General features: G+C 34.5%; 1 protein-coding gene across 1 annotated transcript; it reads left to right on the top strand.

Moving 5' to 3' along the window:
* The first annotated feature begins 1,262 nt into the window (after nt 1-1,262).
* Nucleotides 1,263-2,563, top strand: LOC121994805. Its single transcript, XM_042548721.1, has 3 exons — nt 1,263-1,754; nt 1,890-1,954; nt 2,470-2,563. The coding sequence occupies exons 1-3, from the start codon at nt 1,263-1,265 to the stop codon at nt 2,561-2,563; spliced, it is 651 nt and encodes a 216-aa protein (XP_042404655.1).
* Nucleotides 2,564-21,720: the final 19,157 nt, after the last annotated feature.

The raw sequence follows: 21,720 nt of genomic DNA, 5'->3' as shown, positions 1-21,720 counted from the left end.
ACAAGGCTTCTTCTCATCTTAGAAGTGTTTCAGAAACCTAGTTTGATATAGGATAGAACTTCTGAGCAATGATAACTATTAATGTTAGTCTGGCTATCTTTTGGAGAGCCCCTTCTTGTTTTGTCAGTTTCAGAACTTGAGTGCCATTCATGAGAAATAAGTTCAATGCATGGATGGAGGCTGTCTCGAATTCCAGCCAAATTTTGTTAAACTCATCGCAGGATATTTCAGTCTGGTCCAATATTTTCAGTTAGAGGAGAAAATAAACCATGAGATTGGTAACTGCATTGCATGGATGAAGTTGCTAGTTATTTGAGAACAAAAAACACAAGTCATCACACAAGAAGGGCATGTATGAATTTAGTTTGTGAACCTTTTTCTTGAAGAAAGCAGGAGATCGTCATAGTAGAAGTGTTGAACTGCATTAGAACTATCACCTGAAACACGTTTTGTTGAAATGAAACCACTCTTTGACAATGAAAGAGGCTTCTCGCCATCTTGAAATAGTTAAATATGCTATAATTCTCAACGGAAGTGTTAAATATTTTATAATCATTTTAATAATTTGATATACTTTAGACTCAGATTAATTTAACTCAATTATTTTATTAAATAAATTTGAAAAAAAAATACAAAATTTAGTTAAACTTAATTATTAACAGCCCTAACTCAATAACATGTGTTTTCTACTTTGGTCCATAATTGTTCACGTGCTAATTTGTCAATTATTTATCACAATTTTACAATCTTCTATCACCCACAATTTTACGACTTACTAATTTGGTGCAAATCATCAATCTTCTTACGGGTCTATCCAATCAATGAATCAGGTAATTGGATTGCTATACAATTGATTCTAGTTAATCAATGACGTGAAACTTGTTCTAGTATGATTTTTATAACAATTGTTTTTTTTTAAAATACCTATGTGTGCAAAGTTAGACCTTCATCATGAGATTTTTTTCTTAAAAAATAAGAATCTAGGGTTGTTTTTAGCAAATTTATATGATATCATGAAATATATGATTCATTTTTAATGTATCCACTTTGTTCTCTATTCTCACTCTCGCATTTGAAAACCTTCCCACTTACGCTCACCGGTCGTATCTTTATCCGCCGTGCCCGCTTCCTGCCGCGCCGACGAGGACGCCGCCTGCCTTTCGGGTCGATCGGGCGGCAGCCCCGTGATCACCACCAAAGAAATGCCACCCACACCGTCGAAATCCCCACCGGCTACGAGGGCAGCGATCACGCCGCGAGGAATGGAGGAGGGAGCGGCGACCAGGAGTGATTCGGTGGTTCCCACCGAGGAGCCGGCGGAGCGTCGAGTCCCCGTCCTGGATGACGATGACGACTACGAGATCCAGGGGCTCAGGGAGAAACTGATGCTCCACCTACAAGAGGCGGCGGACCGTCTGAATCTGATGGTTCCGTTTCTTCCCAAGGCGACGGGGCCGGATCCGGTGGCGTGCGGGAACACCTCAATATCCGAAGAATCGGCGGCGCCGCTTTCGAAGATGAGGACGAGGCGCATGATCTTGAGGGCTCACGAGGAACAGGGGAGCGTGAGCAGGTTTCCGCCGTCGACGGCGGAGACGCGGGCGGTGCATTTCCGAACGGAACGACAAAAGTGGCCCAAGTTCTCTTTCTCCCTCACGAGGGACGAGATCGAGGAGGACCTCTACTCCATGACGGGGTGCAGAGCTCGCCGCCGGCCAAGAAAAAGGCCGACGGCGGTCCAAAAGCAGATCGATGTGGGTTGTTTCTTCCTTTCCTTCTTCTTTCTTTCAATCTCAAGCGATTTGAAAACATACGAAAAGAAATCTTGGCAGCTCTTCATCAATCTTTGATGCTTTTCCATTAAAATGTTTCTTCCTTTCTTGCCGCAGACCTTGTTCCCCGGCTCGCGGCTGTCTGAGATCACCAGCGACTCCTACAAGCTCCCCGATGAGAGGTAGCTAGCTAAATATAGTAAACCCAAGAAAATCTCAATATTTTTCTGCAAACTTTGTCATTGAAATCTCCATTCTGATTACTGACTTATTGCTCTGTGATTGTTCATTTTACACTTTGTCGATTTTTCTTTGTCTTGGAAAAAAGAGATTATTGACAGTGGAAGTTAAATCAATCATTTGAAGGCATTGTTAGATGCAAAATGAGAAATATAAAATGATATCTTGTATATTAAAAAACATGGATTAGTAATATCTACATCTTTGTCAATAGCCATAGCTTCATTATCTATTTGTAGATGTTGTCCATGGCAACCTTGAGAAAAGCATGACAATATGAGTTCCCATTAGATTTGGGCACTAGGTGATGCTTATATTTGATCATCCATGGTTCGGTCATGACTTCTTGGGATGGTGTATCTTCGGGCGAGAGACCATATATTTCCAACATGAACGGATGGACCTTAACTCGATTAACACGAAACATTTTTGATGATGATGTCCACTTTCTATGAAGGCGAGCAATTGCTAAGCAAGTAAAGGGGAGATTTCTCAAGGTTAACATCGAACAAGAGCAAGGGAAGGTTAAGAACCATAGTGTGGGTGAGTGATGCCAGATCAACAATAGGTGTGGATTGAACCGAGGTTGACAAGGGCACGGATCCTATGGACTGCAAAGTGCGGTCCACAGGATGGACCACATCACTTATAGGTGGAATTTCATGGACCCCACCTATTATATAGGTGGGATCCATGAAATCCTACTTATGAACGACCCTTGGTCTAGGACGGACCAGGGGTAATGATCCAGAGGATCTTGGGTGGGTTGACAAGGAACATTGAGGGTAAATTTTTATCGCATTCTCTCACTCTTCTATTTTTCTTCTGTTCTTCCTTTTTCCTCTTGTTTCTTTCCTCGATGGTAAATTAAGGAAGTTACTTTAAAGGCTAGTGATCCCGTCTGAGAATGCCGATGAATAAGACACCGGTGAGTATGCATTGGTATTGACTTGGTCTTCGATCGCCTAGTAATAGTAAAGACTTATGAATAGACTCACAGGAGCCTGAAAGGGAGAAAATGAGAAGGAGACTATTAAAATGACTCCTAGTGCAACAACTCCGATGCTCAAGTCTTCGGTAAAGGAGGAGGAAAGAGCAGTAGTCTAAGGTTTGTGAATGCATGTGTGTGCGTACCTACGCCTATAGGATCATGCTACCTTTTATATAGTTACGACTATGCTCCACCTGCTCTAAGATTCACGTTGGCGTTATCCATGTTTCTTGAATTAAATATCTACATTGCCCACCTCTTCTGGATTAAACGACAACATTTTCCACATTCTTCGGGGAATAATGGCAACATTGGCCGTATCTTCAGCAAGCAATAGCCAAGCGCCTTGGTTGCCAGCCATCAGAGGCCCCACTCTAGTTAGTCGGGGTGATCCGGAATCAAGATTAACGCAGAGGCAAACTCAGCACAGAGTCGGACTTGGCATGGAGATGAGGTTGCGTGGAGTGGGACTTAGATCAAAGTCGAGGGTTGCATGGAGTCGGGGTTGCATGGAGTCTAGGTGACCTCTTGTTGACTTTGACTATAACCTCTATGCGACTATTGACATTTTCCTACCCATGTGGAACCCCCTAATTACTCCCCATATCACCAGTCATTCCTTCAAGTCTAGTGGAAGGAGGTGAGAATCTGATTAATTGTACTATTGTGTGTTGGATCGAGAAGCGCTAGAGGTGGTTGGGGGGGGGGGGGTTGAATAGCGCTCGTGGCTTTCACTTGACGTAATAAAAAACGTAACGAGTAAATGCACAGCAGAAATTAAATCAAACACACAAAACACACAGAAGACTCCAAGATTTACTTGGTTCGGAGACTAGGATGACTCCTACTCCATGGCCCACGCTCGTTGAACGTTTACTTTGGGTAACAACTATTATGCGCAAAATGTTACAAGAGTATTACAATTTAACAGTAAAAAATATCTATACCGACAATAAGAATTGAAGATCACGAAGTTTAGGGTTGTCGGGGACTTGTCGTAGCTTAGCCGGGTCGTATCTTAAGCAGCACACGAAGGATGAATCACTTGGAATCTGATGAATCAAGCTGCTGGTTGAATACCCCTTATAAAAGCTGTTGGAGGCACCTCAAAGCCCTTGAGGGTGCCTCCATCGCAGCCGAGTCAGTCGCGTGGATAAGCGCAGAAGAAGTTGTTGGATCGTGGAGTTTTGCTAGGGGGGGTGAATAGCGATTTAAAAATTTCGAAGAGAGTAAGCACAGTGGAAAGACCAAAGACAAGCTAAAGAAGACACAACGATTTACTTGGTTCAGAGCCTTTGGCGACTCCTACTCCAAGGCCCGCACACAAGGGTGCTTTCGATGGGCAACCACTATCAATTCAAAAATATAATTACAAGATTAAAGTACAAGAACTGATAGAAAGAAAATACCGACTATAGAATAAAAAATAAAAGACAGCACTGAGTCGGAGATCTTTTCGCAGCGTCGCAGGAGCACAGAGAAGTGGATCTTGAATTCTGAGTAGTTGTTGGAGCTTCAGCCTTGACCCTCCTTATAAAGGAGGTTCGGGGCGCCCTCAGCCCTTCGAGGCGCCCTGAAGTGATGTAGCCGAGCCAACCAGCAAACTCCACGTGGCACAGCGATGTTGGAATGAGATTTTGCCTCCGGGCGCCCGGGTACCTCCCGGGAGCCCGGACCCAGTTTTCCAGCAGACTCCTTCCTGCAAGAAAAAACTTTAGTCCGAGGCAATTATATCCTGCTACACAGATTGTTAGCACAGTTTTATACCCTGCAACACAAATTGTTAGCACAGTTTTATAGATAAGAAAAATAGTAATTAGATTCCGTCCCTCCGAGACCGGAATCTAGTCAAGATCTCGACTTAGAGTTCTGAGATGGTTCTAAGTCAGATCGGCGCCTAAGTTCCCTTCCCGGGAACGCGTCCTCATAGTCACTCCCCTCCAGTGACTTACCTCCACTTACCTGCCAGACGTCCGGTCAGCCCTTCGACCCGTCTGGACTTCGTGCTAGCTATCCGGTCAGCCCGTCGACCTAGCTAGGTTTCGTGCTAGACATCCGGTCAGTCCATCGACCTGTTTGGACTTCTCCTGCACACTCGGTCAGAGTGTTAGATCAACAACAAGACTAACTTAACCTATTTTGTCATTCATCAAAACCTGGGTTAGACCGTTAGTACTAACCGCACCAACAATCTCCCCCGTTTTGATGGAATGACAACTTGGTTAAGTTAATGTAAAATGCAAATTAAAACAAGCATTTATAGGGTTTTAAGTTAGTTTGTATTTTTGAATTATTTTAGCTAACTTAACCACCTAACCCTCCCCCTTTGGCATTCATCAAATACAAGCATGGATCAAGTAATCATAAAAAAATACAAGCATAAATCATATTAACTTGGGGGAGTTTAAATAATTAAAGATTTTACTTTAAAAATATCTCTGAACCTTTTCAAAATAGCTAAGTTATGAAAAAAATAGTTAATTTTGTAAAATAGCTAAGTTTTGAAACATACTTTTCAAACATAATTATCTCTGTATCCTTGGTATAATTGTTTATTTGAGTTTGATTAATCAATAATTAATTTTAGATTTCGATGCTTAACTTCAGTTTAAGGTTAAATAAGATAAGATTTTATTAATTCAATAACAGTTAACCATTATCAAAAATTTATTGATTAATTTTTACTTGATTTAATAATTTAATACTTAGTAAAATAATTTAAATTTCGTATTAATTGATTGAGTTGGTCAATGAAGTGTTAGTTATAATTAATTTTTTTTATTTACTTCCTTTTAAGTAGGATTAATTTAGTTTGAAGTTAGCATGAATTTAAAGTTATTAAACACAGTTAAGTAAGGTATAATTCAAGTCAATTTTAATTCTCAAATAAAACTATACTTAAACAATTAAGTTCTACTTATTAATTACATAATTAAGTTTAAAGTTTAAGTTAATGGAATTTAAGTTTTTAAGTTAGGTGTCTAAGTTTTAAATGAATTAAAAAATTTATTATTATTATTATTATTATTATTATTATTTAAGGGATTTCTAACATGATTTCTAAAACAGTGTTTAAAAGGATTTTCAAATAATTTTTATAATATGTTTAATGACAATTAACATACATTTAATTCAGTTTTGATTTTAAATTTAAATTAATATTAATGATTAATTTAAGTTTAAGTTTAATTTTAAGTTTAATTCAAATTTTTTAAAATTTAATTGTAATTTCAAAATTAAGTTTTAATTTTTAGTTAAGTAAAATTAAATTTAAAAATAATTTTAAGGTTAAAATAATGTTTAAGGTTAAAAATAAGTTTAAAGTCTAAATAATAATTTTTAAAGTTAAAATAATCTATAAAAATGATTTATTATTATTTTTTTTAAGTTAATAAAATTTTATTAAAGTGAAAAATAATATTTAAAAGAATTTTTTAAAATGATTTTTAAAAGATTTTTTAAAATATTTTTAAAATAATTTTTAAATAATTTTTAAAAGAATATTTAAAATGATTTTTAAAAGTATTTTAAAATAATTTCTAAAATAATTTTTAAAAGAATAATTTTTAAAATGATTTTAAAAATAATTTTAAAATAATTTTTAGAAGAATTTTTAAAATGATTTTTAAAAGAGTTTTTAAAAGGATTTTTAAAGTTTTTAAAATAATTTTTAAAAGGATTTTTAAATTTTTTAAATGAGTTTTTTAAAATAATTTTAAAAGGATTTTTAAATATTTTAAAAGAGTTTTTAAAATAATTTTTAAAAGGATTTTTAAATAATTTTTTAAAATAATTTTGAAAATAATTTTAAATAATTTTAAATAGTTTTAAATAATTTTTAAAAGAATTTTTAAAATAAATTTTTAAATGAATTTTTAAATAATTTTTCAAAGTTTTTTAAAATGAATTTTTAAAGAATTTTTAAAATAAATTTTAAAATGATTTTAAAAATGAATTTTTAACGAATTTTTAAAATAAACTTTTAAAGAATTTTTTTAAAATGAATTCGAAAATAAATTTTAAAAATAAATTTTTAAAGAATTTTTAAAATAATTTTTTAAAAGTTTTTTTTAAATGAATTTTAAAAAGAATTAATTTTAAAATAAAATTCTAAGTTAATTTTTAAAATGAAATTTTTAGTTAATAAAATTTTAAGTTGATAAGATTTTAAGTTAAAAGTATTCTAAAATTTTATGTTAAACGGATACTAAAATTTTAAGTTAATTGTTTTTTTTAAAAAAAAACTTAATTTAAAAAAAAAAGATTTTTTGTTTCTAATTTTAAAGTAATTTAAAGTTAAAATACTTTTAATTTAATTTGAATTTTAATTTAATTTAATTTAATTTTAATTTTAATTTAATTTTAATTTTAATTTTAATTTTAATTTTGATTTTGATTTTGATTTTGATTTTGATTTTGATTTTAATTTTAATTTTAATTTTAATTTTAATTTAATTTAATTTAATTTAAAGTTAATTTAGTTTAGTTTAATTTAATTTAATTTAATTTAATTTAGTCCTTAGTCATCTCACCCGATCTAAATTTTCAAACAGGGAAACCTATACTTTTGTGAGATGAATTAGATTCAATTTTTAGGATTTGATTTAACTTTGTGTTTGATTCAGGTTTAGCTTTGGTTCCAACAAATAGGCATTCTTTGGATAAACTTCTGAGCTATAGTGAGTCACTTGGACATCATTAGAGTAACCATGCCTTCAAGGTTTTCCAAATAGTACTTACTATCCACTGAACTTAATACAAAACCTTGGTCTAACTGGTTAGGATCCATAAAGGGTAGCTTCGGTTAGTTCCACTTAGCCAAATGCACCAGGTTGAAGCCATATCTTCCTAAACTAAGCTTCCCTAACGTACTATCATCCAAAACTTCACCGGTACCGTTGATAAAGTTAAACCCTATCCTTTATTCTAGTCCTAATTACCCTGCAGTGTAGGTTGGTTTCGGTTACCCTTGTCGGGTAGATTAGTTTTGGAGGTACCAGCTATTCTGGAGCCTCTCCTGAATTATTGATTTTCCTTTTAAGATTTTTTTTATAATTTAGTTTTAGTTAAGATTTAATATTTAATTTGTAATTTAAATTTAAGTTTTTAATGCTGAATTAATAAATTGATCAAATTATCTTTCTTTAAAAGAGTGTATTTAATATTTGAATTTTCTTTCAATTTTAATTTTATTAAGTTAATTGAATTGTCTTTATTTAATAGATGATCGTTAATGATTGAGTTTTTATTAATTTTTAAATTTGAATTAATCAAATTATTTAAATTATATTTCTTTAAAGGTTTATCTTTTAATCTTTTATTAACTGTTAATTTTGAATTTTCTAGATTACCTTTGTTTAATATGTTATCTTTAACATTTAATTTTAAGTTTGTTAAATTTATTTTTGATTTTATCAAAGTGTTTAATTTTATCCCTAGATTTTCTTTACCTTTTAAGTTGATATAATTAGTGGAATTTATTAGATAAGTCTTATCTTTAAAACTTAATTTTTTGTTAATTAAATTATCTTGGGTTTGGATAGGATTTTCCAGATTGATATTGTCTAGATTACTAAAAAATTTATTAATTTTATCTAGATCAATATTGACCTTATCATTATTATTTGAATTTTCAGATTTGTTTAGGTTTAAATTTGAATTTTTAGGGTTATTAATTATTTTTAGATTTTCTGAATTTTCTAAATTAATTAGATTTATTTTATTAGAAAATATCCTAGGGGTATTTTTGCAAGTATTGTTAGCTACACTATTTTCACAGATATTTTCATAAATGTCCAAATTAACATGTATATTCTTTAAACTACTATTAGTAGGGGTATTTTGATAAATATTACTAACCTTGAGCGCAACCCCTAATTCAGTAGGTTTTTCTGTTGGATTTGACTCAAGTTTGGATTCGATTTCAACTTGATCGTCCAACTCCAACGGCTCCTCGTGAAGTTTGATCAGCTGTGTCCACAGCTCATATGCATTCTTGTACTTTTCTAGTCTGCATAAAACATTGTTAGGTAAAACATCACAAATAATTTACTTATATTTTTGTTCAGTTCCGAGTCCTGAGAAGGTTTTCTCAATATCAACACATAATCGAAATCTAAGCTTCCTAAGAAGCATTCCATTAATCGCCTCCAGTAGTTGAAATCTTGATCGTATGTTGGTGGTTCGTGGGGGTTCCGTTCTTCTTGAAGAGTCATTGAATGCTGAAGATGAAAAACTAAAAAGTGGTGCTAAGACTTGGTCTTGGATTAGCAGTGCTGGAAAAAATATAATATTGCACTAAATTTGAGAAAAATAATAAAATATTAATAAAAATATTAATAAAAAATATTATTTCAAATTTTTAAAAATGTAATATTATGTCAATACTAAGCAATGGTGAAAAGATGATGATGTATTTTTCAAAAATAGTTTTGGAGGGAAAAAAATGAAAGACGTACCTTTGCCTGATTGGTGGTTGCACCAAATCAGAGCGGTACCTGCTCTGATATAACTTGTTGGATCGTGAAGTTTCACTAGAGGGGGGGGGGGGGGGGGGGGGGGGGAAAAGCGATTTAAAATTTTTGAAGAGAGTAAGCACAGCGGAAAGACCAAAGACAAGCCAAAGAAGACACAACGATTTACTTGGTTCGGAGCCTTTGCCGACTCCTACTCCAAGGCCCGCACACAAGGGTGCTTTCGATGGACAATCACTATCAATTCGAAAATAGAATTACAAGATTAAAGTACAAGAACTGATAGAAAGAAAATACCGACTATAGAATAAAAAATAAAAGACAACACTGAGTCAGAGATCTTTTCGCAGCGTCGCAAGAGCACAGAGAAGTGGATCTTGAATTCTGAGTAGTTGTTGGAGCTTCAGCCTTGACCCTCCTTATAAAGGAGGTTCGGGGTGTTGGTTAGTTCTAGGAGAATCGTACCAGTTCCACTGTACAAAAATTTTGTACAAGTGTTGAACCTTTCCTTAAATAACCTATTGTGTTCTTTAGAAGTTAAATTAGGAATCGCAGACGGAACTTAACATCATTGATTCCAAATTTAACTTATCTGTTCTTGATGGTATAGATTTGGATCACAAGCGGAACTTAACACTATTGATCCAAATCCACCTATGTTATTAATACTATTAAATATTAATTTCCAAAATTGGCTTCCAGGACTGCATGGCGAGGCACATGACCTTCTTGGGTATGAGAGCATCCACCACCACCTAGACAAAACCTTTTAAGGAAAGCTAATATTTAATTTCCTTAAATAACTCTAGGTTAACCAAAAAGAACAATCGAATCACAAATTCGAAAAATAAAACAAAAGAAACACAAATTCGAAACAAATCCAAAAACTCTAGAATCATATGCCTCTTGTGTTTGGTATTTCCAAAAATAACTATACAAAGAAAACTAGTATGATGCGGAAAACAATCACTAGTTATACCTTTCTTTGTAAGCAAATAACCTCTTGATCTTCTACCTCTTCTTATCCCGGACGTTGTGTGGGTAATGATCTACCGCGATGAGAATCCACCTAAGCCACTTTCTTCTCCAAGCAAGATTCGACCACCATAATTCTCCAAGAGAAGTAGAGGTCTGACCACCACCACCAAGCTCCAAGAGATGCTAGAAACAAAAACTCCTTTCTCTCCTTCTTCTCCTAGCTAGAACCGGCCACCATGGATTTCTCTTGTGTTGATGCCGCCGGCCACAAAGGAGGAAGAGAAGAGAAGAGACCCTAGGGCCGACCACACCAAGGAGGAAAAGAGAGGAAGAAAAAGAATAGAGTCGTTAGCCATGAAGGCACCTCTACCCCCTCTTTTATAATCCTTGGTCTTGGCAAATAAGGAAATTTTAATAAAAACTTCCTTAATTCTTTTGCCATGAAAAATAAAATTTAATTAATTAAAATAAAAAATCCTTTCTCACATATCATGGCCGACCACTATAAACTCCAAAACAAGGAGAGTTTTAATTAACATAAGAATTAAAACTTCCTAATTTGTTTCCGAAAATTTATAAAAAATTTCTCCAATAATTTTTCCCTTCATGGTGGTTTGTAAAAAGGAAATTTTATAAATTAAAATCTTTCTTTTAACATGTGGATGATTTCCAAAAAGGAAAGTTATCTCTAAAAATTAAAATATCCTTTCAATCTACAAATAAGGAAAGATATCAAATCTTTTCTTAATCTTTTGTAGAAACTTATAAAAAGGAATATTTAATTTTTTAAACTCTCTTTTAAATCATGAACATGGTTAAAAAGGGAAAGTTTTCTTAAAATTAAAATCCACCTTTCAATCTACAAATGAGGAAAGATTTTAAATCTTTTCTTAATCCTTTGAAGAATGCTATAAAAGGAAAGATTTAAATTTTAAGCTCTCTTTTAAAACCATGATATCCACATTAAGAAATATTTTTAAATAAAAATAAAATCCTTTTTAATATGGCCGACCAATCAAGCTTGGGCTCAAAGCTATGGTCGACCAATTAACTTGGCTCAATCCTTTGATCTTGGCCGGCCCTAGCTTGGGTTTCAAGCTAGCTTGGCCGACCCCATTAGGATGGGTAAGAAGTGGGTATAGGTGGGTATAATTCTCTATATAAAAGAGGCTACGATAGGGACCGAGAGGAGGAATTGGTTTTGGTCTCCCGATGAAATTAAGCTTCCCGTGTTCGCCCCGAACACACAACTTAATTTCATCAATAATAATTCATACCACTAAAGAATTATTATTGAACTACCGCACCAATCCCAAATTACATTTTGGGCTCCTTCTTATTATGAGTGTGTTAGTCTCCCTGTGTTTAAGATGTCGAATGTCCACTAATTAAATGAGTTACTGACAACTCACTTAATTAATATCTTAGTCCAAGAGTAGTACCACTTAACCTCATCGTCATGTCGGACTAAGTCCACCTGCAGGGTTTAACATAACAATCCTTATGAGCTCCTTTTGGGGTCATTCTCAACCTAGATTACTAGGACACAGTTTCCTTCTATAATCAACAACACACACTATAAGTAATATCATTTCCCAACTTATCCGGCTTATTGATTTATCGAGCTAAATCTCACCCATTGATAAGTCAAACAAATAAATACTAAATATATGTGTTTGTTATTATATTAGAATTAAGAGCACACACTTCCATAATAATTAAGGTCTAGTTCTTTTATCAAGTCAGTATAAAAAGAACTTACCTAAAATGGTCCTACTCAATACACTTAGAGTGTACTAGTGTAATTTATTAGTCAAGATAAATTAATACCTAATTACATTACGACTATTCCAATGGTTTGTCCCTTTCCATCTTAGTCGTGAGCAACTGTTTATAATTTATAAAGAACTGATAACATGATCTTCTGTGTTTGACACCACACACCATGTTATCTACAATATAAATTAATTGAACAACTACAAATAAATGTAGGTATTTGACCATTGTGATTCTTTATTTCTTAATAAATGTTTATACAAAAGCTAGGCTTTTAGTATACACTCTAACAATCTCCCACTAATACTAAAAGACTATGCTGCCATATTTGCTACCATACATCTGATTCTCATCCCCTCCATATGCCGATCAAAAGCTTTCGCCGGAAGGGCCTTAGTGAAAGGATCTCTCAGGCTATTATTGTTGGTTGCTACTCGGAAAACCTAGAGGTTCCACTGTACAAAAATTTTGTACAAAGTCTGAACCTTTTCCTAGTTACCATGTGTTCTTTTAAATTAAATTTTGGATCGCCTGCGGAACTTAACACGTTTGATCCAAAACTTAATCTATTCGTTCTTTTAGGTTTTGACTTGGGTCTCCTGCGGAACTTAACACGTTCGACCCAAATCGCCTTAAGTTATTAATTCCATTAAATATTAATTTCCATAATTGGTTCCCAGTACTGACGTGGCGAGGCACATGACCTTCTTGGATATGGGAGCAACCACCATCGACTAGACAAAACCTTTTATAGAAAGCTAATATTTAATTTCCTAAAATAACTTTAGGTTAACCGAAAAGAACAATCAAATCACAAGGATAAATAAAACAAAAGAACACAACATCAAAAAACATATTCAAAATACTAGAACGTAAGCCTCTTGTATTTGGTATTATTTCCATAAATAACTAGTATGATGCGGAAAGAAAAATTACTAGTTATACCTTGTAGAAAAACCTCTTGATCTTCTACCGTATTCCTCTTCTAACCTCGGACGTTGTGTGGGCAACGATCTTCCGAGATGAGAAACCACCAACCACCTTCTTCTCCTCCTAGCTAGGTTCGGCCACAAATAGCTTAACCAAGGATGAAGAACAAAACACCAACCAAGCTCCAAGAGATGCTAGCTTTCTCTCCTTCTTCTTCTTCTTCTTCTTCTTCTCCAAGTAGTATCTGGCCGCCACAAGAGCTCCAAGCCTTTGAGAGATTCGGCCACCACAAGAGGGAGAGAAGAAGAGGATGGCCGGCCACTCCAAGGAATAAAAGAGGGAGAGAAATAATAGATATTATCTCTCATGAAGGCACCCTCACCCCTTCTTTTATATTCTTTGGCCTAGGCAAATTAGGAAATAAAATTTCCTTAATTCCCTTGACATGATTTAATTGAGAAAAATAAAATAAAATTTCCCCAATTAATCTCTAATGGCCGGCCACATTAAAAGAGGTAAATTAGACAAGTTTTAATCAACAATTAAAACTTCCTAATTTGTTTCCGGAAATTTTAAAAATTAAAATTTCTCTTTAAAAATCTCTTCATGGTTGATAAAAAGAAATTTCTATAATTTTAATTTTATCAACATGTGGATAATTTTAAAGAGAAAATAAAATATCTCACCAATCTACAAATAAGGAAAGAGATCTAATCTCTTTCTTTAATCTTTTGTAGATATTTTACAAGAGAGATATTTTAATTTTAATTCTCTTTAATAAATTATTTCTTCCACATAATAAAAATTAAAATTAAAATTCCTTTTTAATTTAATTTGGCCGGCCCCCATTAGCTTGGGTTCAAGCTAGGGCCGGCCACCCCAATTTATACCTAGGCCGACCCTAGCTTGGTTCCCAAGCTAGCTTGGCCGGCCCCCTATTGGTGGGTATAGAAGGTGGGTATAATACTCTATAAATAAGAGGCTACGATAGGGACCGAGAGGAGAATTGGTTTTGGTCTCCCGATAAAATTAAGCATCCCGTGTTCGCCCCGAACACACAACTTAATTTTATCAATAATAATTCATTCCACTAGAGAACTATTATTGAACTACCGCACCAATCCCAAATTACATTTTTGGGCTCCTTCTTATTATGAGTGTGTTAGTCTCCCTGTGTTTAAGATATCGAATGTCAACTAATTAAGTGAGTTACTGACAACTCATTTAATTAATATCTAACTCCAAGAGTAGTACCACTCAACCTTATTGTCATGTCGGACTAGGTCCACCTGCAGGGTTTAACATGACAATCCTTATGAGCTCCTCTTGAGGACATTATCAACCTAGTATCTCTAGGACACAGTTTCCTTCTATAATCAACAACACACACTATAAGTGATACCATTTCCCAACTTATCGGGCTTATTGATTCATCGAACTAAATCTCACCCATTGATAAATTAAAGAAATAAATATCAAATATATGTGCTTGTTATTATATTAGGATTAAGAGCACACACTTCCATAATAATCGAGGTCTTTGTTCCTTTATAAAGTCAGTATAAAAGAAACGACCTCAAATGGTCCTACTCAATACACTCTAAGTGTACTAGTGTAATTATATAGTTAAGATAAACTAATACCTAATTACACTACGACCTTCCAATGGTTAGTTCCTTTCCATCTTGGTCGTGAGCTACTGTTTATAATTTATAAGGAACCGACAACATGATCTTCTGTATGTGACATCACACACCATGTTATCTATAATATAAATTAATTGAGCAACTACATTTATCATAAATGTAGATATTTGACCAGTGATTCTTATTTCTAGATAAATGTTTATACCAAAAGCTAGGCTTTTAGTATACACTCTAACAATCTCCCACTTATACTAAAAGACTAAGCTGCCATATCTGCTGCCATACATCTGATTCTTAACCCTTCAACATGCCCATCAAAAGCTCTTGTCTTAAGGACCTTAGTGAAAGGATCTATAGGTCATCACCTGATGCAATCTAGGCAGCAACAACTTCTCCTCGTTTATACGATTTCTCGTATTGGGTGGTACTTGCGCTCTATTGTGTTTACTTGCCTTATAGACTTATGGTTTCTTCAAGTTTGCTACTGTACCAACATTATTACAATAAATTGTAACAATCTTTGGACAAACCAGAAATCATATCTAAGTCTATCTTGAGGTTATTGAGTCATTCAGCTTTTATGGCTACCTCAGAGGCTTGCCATATACTAAGCTTCTATGGTGGAGTCCAGAAAAACACCTATGCTTATCACTCTTCCATAGTTATGACTTTTCCTCTTAAAGTAAACACAAAACCCCGAGGTTGACTTATTATTGTCCCTATCCGATTGGAAGTCAAAATCCATGTAACCCACAGGGACCTAATTAACTGCCTTGTAAGCTAGCATATAATCTCTAGCGCCTCTAAGGTACTTTAATATATGCTTTACTGCAGTCCAATGTCCTTGTCTAGGGTTACTTTGATATCTGCTAACTATGCCCTTGGCAAAACAGATTTCTGATCTCGTGCATAACATACATTAGGTTGTCTAACTGCCGAAGCATAAAGAACTGCCTACATGTCCTCAATCTCCTTTGATGTCATCGGAGACATCTCTTTAGATAAAGACACTCCATGCTTAAAAGGTAAGAAACCTTTCGAGGAGTTTTGCATGCTTAAAACGAGCAAGGATTTTCCGATGTATCAAGCTTGAGATAAGTAAAATATATTTTTTCTTTCGATCCCTTATTATTTTGATCCCAAAAATATATACATTCTCCCAAGTCCTTTATATCGAATTATTTGGACAACCATACCCTTACTTCTGACAATATTTTGATATTGTTTCCAACTACCAAAAATGTTATCTAGGTATAGTACAAGAAATACCACCACGTTTCCATCACACCTTTTGTATATACAAGACTTATCCGTTTACTCAATAAATCCATAGGTCTGGATTACTTTGATAAACCGGATGTTCCAAGACCTTGAAGCTTTGCCTCAGTCCATAGACTGATTGAGCTTGCACACAAGATGCTCTTAGTCCTTTGCAATGAACCCTTCTGGTTGTTTTATATGGATGCTTTCATCAAGACTTCCATTAAGGAATGCTGTCTTGGCATCCACTTGCCAAATAGATAAAAGAATCCGGATAGACTTAAGCATGACTACTAGTGAAAAAGTTTCCTTTCTCATCTAGCCTTGCTTTGAAAGTTTCTACCTTCCTGTCTATCCCTATTATAGACCTTTTTATACCCAAAGGCGTTTACACCATTTGGTGGTTCTACAAGCTTCCAGATTTTATTAGAATACATATATTCTAATTCTGTTATTCATTACTCTTTGCCAAGATATTGCATCTTTATCTTGGAGTGCTTCGTCATATGTCCGGAGATCAGGTTCATGTCCTCCAGGGATCGAGTCCAAAAACTCTCCCAAAACATGAATCTTTTTAGGTTGCCTAACAACCCTCCCACTACGACAAGGCACTTTCTGTAATTGTGTATCATTTGTGATACGTGTTGCAGTTTCCTTGTGGTATCTCATCTTGTACAGTTGGTACTAGATTAGACATGCCTTTTATTATTTCCTTATGAACAAATTTTCTTATAGGCACATGGTTTATTACATAGTCTTTTTTTTTAAAATCGGTCATTGATGCTAACAATGACCTTCTGATTTTTAAGACTATAAACCTACTTTCATTTCACTAGGATAACCCACAAACAAGTGAATTCCTGTCCAACTTATCATTGTATCTCTTCTGCATATGTGCTGGATTACCCGAACCTGAATATGCTTCGAAATAGGTTTACGCCTATTCAGCAATTCTATATGAATAGAGAGTTCTGACTTTAGAAGGTACTATATTCACTCCCGTTTCCAGAGTATATCCTTAAAATGATTTTGATAATATTCTTAATAACTCATCAATCTACTTATTTCCATAAGAGTCCTATACCTTCCTTTTCCTACACCATTCTGTTGGGGTGTACCAGGTGCAGTTAGTTGGGATTTAATCCCTACTTCTGATAAATGACTCCTAAATTCTCCCAAGAGGTACTTGCCACTACGATCTTACCGTAGTGTCTTGATACTTTTACTTTGTCGTTTCTCCACATCAGCCTCGTACTCTTTGAACTAATCAAAGCACTTAGACTTGTGGCACATCAAGTAAATATATCCGTATCTCAAATAGTTGTCTATAAAATAGATGAAATATTTGAAACAACCTCTTGCCTGGATGCTCATAGGATCACACAAATCAGAATGAACCAATTCCAATATATCTTTGACTCCACACCCCTTAGACTTAAAAGCTTTCTTGGTTATTTTTCCTTCCAAGTAAGACTCGTAGGTTGGAAAGATTTCCACTACTAATGAACCCAAAAGTTCATCAGCTACCAATGAATCCTACTCAAGTTAATATAACCTAGCCTTAGAAGCCAAAGATATAATTGGTTCATTTTCGAAGATTACTTTCTCTTAAAGTTAGAAGATGTGTTACTAATTTCCATTTGTTGCATCGTGAGAGTTACTGGATTTATAAATTGCCAACCAACGTACCAGAACAGATAACTTCCCTCTTTTTCTTAATAACAACTTTGTTATTTAAAAGAGGCAGAATATCAAGTTCTTTGAATAGTTTAGAAACTGAAAACTAGTTCTTTCTAAACTTGGTGCGTAAAGACAATTACTCAAAAATCCATGTTTTATTCTTATCAAAAGATAAACATCTCCCACTGCAACAGCTACCATTTTTACAGTAGTGCCCATGTAGACGGTGTTTTAATTTTCATTTAGTTGTCGGGTTTCCTAGAACCCTGCAATGAATTGCGGACATGATTAATGGCATTTGTATCTACACTCCAGGTTCTGGTAGATAACACTACTAAACATGTTTCAACTAATGAATTAAATACACCTATATTGTTCTTAGTTCTAAGAAGACAGTATACCTTAATGTCCAAGTCCTATTTCCAATCATTACAATTTGGATTACTAAGTCTTTCTTATAGTATGACTACTAGGGGATTGACAAACATTTTAAATCCTAAGAATCACAAAAATACTTGGTCAAGATCAACTCCTTAAAAATCCCCATGAATTTTGTATGCCACGATAGTGTGGACGTATACAAAATCGAAGAGGAGATTTTATTCATTAATTTTATTATCTCGTCAACTTTACTTTATGACGAATAAAATTAATAGTTGATTTGTCTTTGATCAAATATTTGGTCAAAAACTTTTGAATTTTAAAAAAAATATTGATTCCTCAAACAATATTATTTAAATTCACCAACACCTCAAACACCGTGAATTTTGCATGCCACGTTAGTGTGGACGTATACAAATTCAACATTTGTAAAAGGAGGGTTTTAACCCATTAATTTTATTATCTTGTCAACCTAACTTTTTGATAAATAAAATTAATAGTTGATATCATTTGGTCACACAAATAATAGCAGTGACTCCGATGGGGAGGATACTATTAGATGTGTCTAAGTGTATACCATTACTTGACACTAAGTCCATTAATAAGATTATGCCCCTTCCGTTGGAGAAGATCACACGCTCTTAATTAACTTCCTATAGTCATCTAAAAATGGAAGTCTGTTCTAGTGATCCACAAACAAGCTCATCCATTATGGATGAAGGCACTCAGAGCCAACGCGCAAGCTTGTTTGCATCACTTACAAACCAGTAATGGAGACCATGAGATTTACTTAAAAATCCCTCTCCCACTTAGTTATTTATAAACGAGGAATTTTAACTATGCTAGCCTACTAAATATGTAAACTAACATGCACAAACAGCACAATATAAAAGCAATAAATAGAAAATCTAATTTTCAACTATTATGGCTTTTATCTCTTGTTGTCCTCCGTGTGTTGTCATCCCAAGCTGCTGCCATATTTGGCCATTGCCACCGGGTCTAGCTGTCGCATCCATCTTGCTCCTAGTTCCGCTGCGCCTCTGGTCCTTAGAAGTTTCCACGCTTTGCAAGATTCGATCCGCGACATAAATAGAATTTTACATTTCGATCCTATATTCCTCGAAGGAATGTATATGTAAACTAGATCGAACATAAAATAAAATTTACATCCATCGATCCTATATTCCATAAAAGGAATGTACATGTAACTAGATCAAAAATAAAATCCTAATAAAACTAAATACAGCTCCTGCTGTATTTTATAATACAATCATGCACACACAATAAAATGCCCTTGACATGTCCAAGGGTCCAATCACACACATAATAACTATAAGCCATAATAGTTGGATCCTGCATCCACAAAGTTAGCACATCCTACTATTAACCTGCCTAAATTATGTATGACATGTGCATAATTAAACTAATACCAAATACACAGAGGCAAAATCCTAGCTCTGATACCAATTGTTGGTTGCTACTCGGAAAACCTAGAGGTTCCACTGTACAAAAATTTTGTACAAAGGTCTGAACCTTTTCCTAGCTACCATGTGTTCTTTTAAATTAAATTTTGGATCGCCTGCGGAACTTAACACGTTTGATCCAAAACTTAATCTATTCGTTCTTTTAGGTTTTGACTTGGGTCTCCTACGGAACTTAACACGTTCGACCCAAATCGCCTTAAGTTATTAATTCCATTAAATATTAATTTCCATAATTAGTTCCCAGTACTGACGTGGTGAGGCACATGGCCTTCTTGGATATAGGAGCAACCACCACCGACTAGACAAAACATTTTATAGAAAGCTAATATTTAATTTCCTAAAATAACTTTAGGTTAACCGAAAAGAACAATCAAATCACAAGGATAAATAAAACAAAAGAACACAACATCGAAAAACATATTCGAAATACTAGAACGTAAGCCTCTTGTATTTGGTATTATTTCCATAAATAACTAGTATGATGCGGAAAGAAAAATTACTAGTTATACCTTGTAGAAAAACCTCTTGATCTTCTACCGTATTCCTCTTCTAACCTCGGACGTTGTGTGGGCAACGATCTTCCGAGATGAGAAACCACCAACCACCTTCTTCTCCTCCTAGCTAGGTTCGGCCACAAATAGCTTAACCAAGGATGAAGAACAAAACACCAACCAAGCTCCAAGAGATGCTAGCTTTCTCTCCTTCTTCTTCTTCTTCTCCAAGTAGTATTCGGCCGCCACAAGAGCTCCAAGCCTTTGAGAGATTCGGCCACCACAAAGAGGGAGAGAAGAAGAGGATGGCCGGCCACTCCAAGGAATAAAAGAGGGAGAGAAATAATAGATATTATCTCTCATGAAGGCACCCTCACCCCTTTTATATTCTTTGGCCTAGGCAAATTAGGAAATAAAATTTCCTTAATTCCCTTGACATGATTTAATTGAGAAAAATAAAATAAAATTTTCCCAATTAATCTCTAATGGCCGGCCACATCAAAAGAGGTAAATTAGACAAGTTTTAATCAACAATTAAAACTTCCTAATTTGTTTCCGGAAATTTTAAAAATTAAAATTTCTCTTTAAAAATCTCTTCATGGTTGATAAAAAGAAATTTCTATAATTTTAATTTTATCAACATGTGGATAATTTTAAAGAGAAAATAAAATATCTCACCAATCTACAAATAAGGAAAGAGATCTAATATCTTTCTTTAATCTTTTGTAGATCTTTTACAAGAGAGATATTTTAATTTTAATTCTCTTTAATAAATTATTTCTTCCACATAATAAAAATTAAAATTAAAATTCCTTTTTAATTTAATTTGGCCGACCCCCATTAGCTTGGGTTCAAGCTAGGGCCGGCCACCCCAATTTATACCTAGGCCGGCCCTAGCTTGGTTCCCAAGCTAGCTTGGCCGGCCCCCTATTGGTGGGTATAGAAGGTGGGTATAGGTGAGTGTAGTACTCTATAAATAAGAGGCTACGATAGGGACCGAGAGGAGGAATTGGTTTTGGTCTCTTGATAAAATTAAGCATCCCGTGTTCGCCCCGAACACACAACTTAATTTTATCAATAATAATTCATTCCATTAGAGAACTATTATTGAATTACCGCACCAATCCCAAATTACATTTTTGGGCTCCTTCTTATTATGAGTGTGTTAGTCTTCCTGTGTTTAAGATATCGAATGTCCACTAATTAAGTGAGTTACTGACAACTCATTTAATTAATATCTAAGTCCAAGAGTAGTACCACTCAACCTTATTGTCATGTCGGACTAGGTCCACCTGCAGGGTTTAACATGACAATCCTTATGAGCTCCTCTTGAGGACATTATCAACCTAGTATCTCTAGGACACAGTTTCCTTCTATAATCAACAACACACACTATAAGTGATACCATTTCCCAACTTATCGGGCTTATTGATTCATCGAACTAAATCTCACCCATTGATAAATTAAAGAAATAAATATCAAATATATGTGCTTGTTATTATATTAGGATTAAGAGCACACACTTCCATAATAATCGAGGTCTTTGTTCCTTTATAAAGTCAGTATAAAAGAAACGACCTCAAATGGTCTACTCAATACACTCTAAGTGTACTAGTGT

The sequence above is a fragment of the Zingiber officinale genome, chromosome 6A, assembly GCF_018446385.1.
Source record: "Zingiber officinale cultivar Zhangliang chromosome 6A, Zo_v1.1, whole genome shotgun sequence".
In the NCBI taxonomy this organism is placed as follows: domain Eukaryota; kingdom Viridiplantae; phylum Streptophyta; class Magnoliopsida; order Zingiberales; family Zingiberaceae; genus Zingiber; species Zingiber officinale.
This window is presented reverse-complemented; position numbering and strand designations above follow the sequence as displayed.

Excerpts from the sequence above, each read along its gene's own strand:
- LOC121994805 (XM_042548721.1), top strand. The coding sequence starts at position 1,263 with ATGGAGGAGGGAGCGGCGACCAGGAGTGATTCGGTGGTTCCCACCGAG. Across the intron at positions 1,755-1,889 it reads CGGTCCAAAAGCAGATCGAT|ACCTTGTTCCCCGGCTCGCG; the intron begins GTGGGTTGTTTC and ends TTCTTGCCGCAG. Across the intron at positions 1,955-2,469 it reads TACAAGCTCCCCGATGAGAG|GCGAGCAATTGCTAAGCAAG; the intron begins GTAGCTAGCTAA and ends CTTTCTATGAAG.